The sequence below is a fragment of the Apaloderma vittatum genome, unplaced genomic scaffold (assembly GCF_000703405.1).
Source record: "Apaloderma vittatum isolate BGI_N311 unplaced genomic scaffold, ASM70340v1 scaffold22877, whole genome shotgun sequence".
Classification (NCBI taxonomy): domain Eukaryota; kingdom Metazoa; phylum Chordata; class Aves; order Trogoniformes; family Trogonidae; genus Apaloderma; species Apaloderma vittatum.
Genome location: NW_009724863.1, coordinates 985 through 2,149, shown reverse-complemented (window position 1 = coordinate 2,149; position 1,165 = coordinate 985). Strand labels below are relative to the sequence as shown.

General features: G+C 57.2%; 1 protein-coding gene across 1 annotated transcript in view; it reads right to left on the bottom strand.

Annotated features, from left to right (window-relative positions):
* LOC104276400 (transmembrane protein 121-like) overlaps positions 1–907 on the bottom strand; it is a 1,443-nt gene extending 536 nt beyond the window's left edge. Inside the window, exon 1 of the mRNA XM_009872698.1 lies at positions 9–907. Within this exon, the coding sequence (XP_009871000.1) occupies positions 9–907 (899 nt within the window). The remainder of the gene's footprint in view (positions 1–8) is intronic.
* Between the last annotated feature and the right edge of the window lie 258 nt (positions 908–1,165).

Here is a 1,165-nt window from a genome sequence, read left to right as displayed (position 1 = left end):
AGGTGGGCTGGTCCCGGGACTTGTGCAGCCCTGGGGTGGGCTGGGCCTGGGCACTGTGCTGCAGGGCTGGATCCAGCCCCAGGGGCGCGTGGTGCCGGTGCCGCTGGTACTGCACAAACGTACAGACCTTCAGCCCAATGGCCAGCATGTTCTTGCCCATGAAGATGCTAGAGACCCGGGCATCCCTGAAGAAGACCATGTTGCTGCCTCGGATGAAGATGGTGGTGATGTTGACGGTGAGCATGCTCAGCATGGGGTACAGCATCATCCGGTGCGGCATGATGCCAATCCCTTGCATGCTGATCTCACAGAGGGACACGCAAGGGAGGACAAGGAGCAAGATGTAGCAATAGAAGAACATGATGCCCTCAGCCCAGAGCGGCAGCCCCTTCTTCTGGGGCTCCCATAGGTTGGCCTGGATGTCCAACACATCCAGCATGTCCACAATGACCCAGAAGAGGCGGTTGCGCAGATCTTCTTTCTTCTTGAATGTCCTGACATACTCCATGCGCTCCGTGGCCACCAACAACACATAGAGGGCTGGGATGCAGATGGAGAGCAGCAAGGTCAGCGCTTTGCGGGCTATGAGATCTAGGCTTTTCCGGTCAGCTTTATAGTTCTGGTATACAAAGTAGACTTTGATCTCCAGAACAAAGACATATAGGAACCAGAGGATCATGGCGTAGCCTCGCTTAGCTGTCTTTACCTCTGCCCCGACCCAGATGGCCACATAGCGGAGCACCAGCAGGAAGCACACATCACCCACTGCCACCATGACACAGATGCCCAGCTTCCTGGAGCCCTGGCTCTGCTCCACCAGGTAGGCATCCATGAGGACGAGGCTGGTCATGATGAGCACAGTGGAGATACACACGTGGGGTTTGCTGACAGGTGGTGGGGGAACCATCCTGCGTGGAGGAACAGGCAGGGCCGTCAGGGAGTTACTGGGATTCCCCATTCCCACCCTTAGGTCCCTTCTGTCCCCCCTCTCTGCAAGACCTGTGGATGGCTGAAAGAAGGTGTGGGGGCTTCATAGACTCTTCTCCCATCCTACATGCCTGCTTTGTTCAAAACTTGCAGGCTCCTAGCCAGAGTGCTCCTGAGACTCCTGGCCGGGCCATCCCGGTGGCACACACTGGCTTTTTAGCCAGCTCCTAGGCTGCAC